Source organism: Fonticula alba, assembly GCF_000388065.1.
Source record: "Fonticula alba strain ATCC 38817 unplaced genomic scaffold supercont2.125, whole genome shotgun sequence".
Taxonomy (NCBI): domain Eukaryota; order Rotosphaerida; family Fonticulaceae; genus Fonticula; species Fonticula alba.
In genome coordinates this window covers 1-1,798 of record NW_009243095.1, presented here as the reverse complement: position 1 = coordinate 1,798, position 1,798 = coordinate 1, and the positions used below count along the sequence as shown (strand labels likewise).

At 63.5% G+C, this 1,798-nt stretch overlaps 1 protein-coding gene across 1 annotated transcript; it reads right to left on the bottom strand.

The window, feature by feature from the left end:
• Positions 1–102: 102 nt before the first annotated feature.
• On the bottom strand, positions 103–1,711 carry H696_06342 (hypothetical protein; the record flags this gene model as incomplete). The annotated part of the gene is made up of 4 exons (XM_009500084.1): positions 103–607; positions 706–968; positions 1,096–1,207; positions 1,401–1,711. Coding segments are annotated over 4 exons (1,191 nt in total), but the record flags the coding sequence as incomplete, so codon positions are not given.
• Between the last annotated feature and the right edge of the window lie 87 nt (positions 1,712–1,798).

The following is a 1,798-nucleotide window of genomic DNA, read 5'->3' as shown; positions in this document are numbered from 1 at the left end:
GGGGCGGCATGGGGACGGAGCAAGAGGGCACACAGACACACACATTAGCGAGGCCCGAGACGGGGGCAAAGGCCGGGCGATGCACAGCGAGGATGGACATACCACATCGGCCGCCTGGGAGTTCAAGTGCAGCAGGTTGAGCTTGAGCGTCTGGCCGACAGACTCGATGACGGGGAAGGCGTGCTCGAAGAAGTCAACCTCATCACCCGGCCCGGGGGACAGCTCCTCGAGCACCATGCTCTTGAGCGGAGCGGCGGCCGGAATCAAGTGCCTGGTGAAGAGCAATGTCGGGGAAATGGTGAACGGCCGAATCCAGTAGACACACTTGCTGGTGATGACATAGCAGCCGGAGAGCTCGCGAGCCAGGCGCTCGGTTTCCGCCGGGTCATCGATGGCCAGCACGTCGAAGGGCGGCGTGCCGGGGTGGCCGGTGGCCGGGGCACCGGCCGGGCTGGCATTCCCCGAGAAGGCCTCCAGCGGCAGGAGCACATCGTGTGACCGGACAAACCCCGGGTAATTCATCAGCCGGGTCAGGTGCGACGCGGTGGCCGGCAGCCGCGAAGGTGGCCGCCCCGGAGGGGGGAGACCAGAAGCGGCCAAGGCATTCCTGACATGGCAGACAAGAGCGCGGTGAAGGTGAGTGCCGAGAGGAGGGGAGGGGGGGGGGGGGGGGGGAAACCAAAGGCAGAGCAGGAAGCCACGCACATCGGCAGGCCGGGGGCCGGGATCAAAGCCAGCAGGCGCTCGGACGGGGCAAGGAGGAAGCGCTGAATCAGGGATTCCGTGGCGTCGCCGGCGGTCGGCGGAGACCTGGCATTCGGGTAATCAAACTGGCACATGGAAATGTGCCGCGAGATAACCGACACCGACTGAGTGGGGCTTTGGCTGGAGCCGGACGACAGGGGCGGCGCCCCAGCCACAAAGGCCAGGCAGTCCGTGATGGCCAGGTGCGACGCGGCGCGGGGAATCTTCACGATGGAACCAGGCGTGTGCACAAGAAAAAGGGCCATGAGTGGGGCTGCGGCGGAGGGAGCAGAGGAGAGGGGAGGGGGGGGGGGGGAAGAAGCAGGGCCACATCGCCAGGTGCACACGCACAGAGAAGGAAAAGGCTGGCTGGCTAAGCTCATTGGTGTCGATGATGTTCAGCAGGTTCCACGAATTGTCGATCGTAGTGGCGATGACCTGCTGGGACTCCGAAGGGTGGAGACTGGAGGTGGTTATGTGTGCGTGCGTGTGCGTGTATGTGTGTGTGTGTGTGTGTGCGCGTGAGTGTGTGAGTGTAAGGAGGGAAGGTCGGGAGAAGAGGGGAAAAAAAGGAAGAAGCCCGGCCCATGCATCCTAGGGCGAGGGTGTGGAGAGGCTGCCCTGAGAGAGGTGAACAGGTCAAGCAGGTGACACACCTAAAAATAATCCCCGGCTTGATGGCCAGCTTGCCAGCAAAGAAGATGGGGTCGCTGGCTGGATTGTGACCCTCCGGCAGGGCCACAGCCGCCGAAAGGGAAGACGAACTCCCAGAGGCATCCTGAAAGAGGCCCAATCGCGAATGGGCCACAGGAGTACCAGCCGACCGTGGCGCCTCGGCCTCCGACCGGAGCAAGACCACCGAGTGATACGAGTCCTGTTGGCTGTACTCGAGGATGAGCTGCTCATTGTCGGGGACCCCACGGGCCAGAGTAAAGGGCGTGCGAAGTGGGCAGCGAGTCGCATGCATCGGTAAATATGTGTGTCCCCGTGTGGATGTGCGCTTGCTTGTGTGTCCGTGCATCCGGGCGTGTGCATGTGTGTGTGTGTGTGTGTG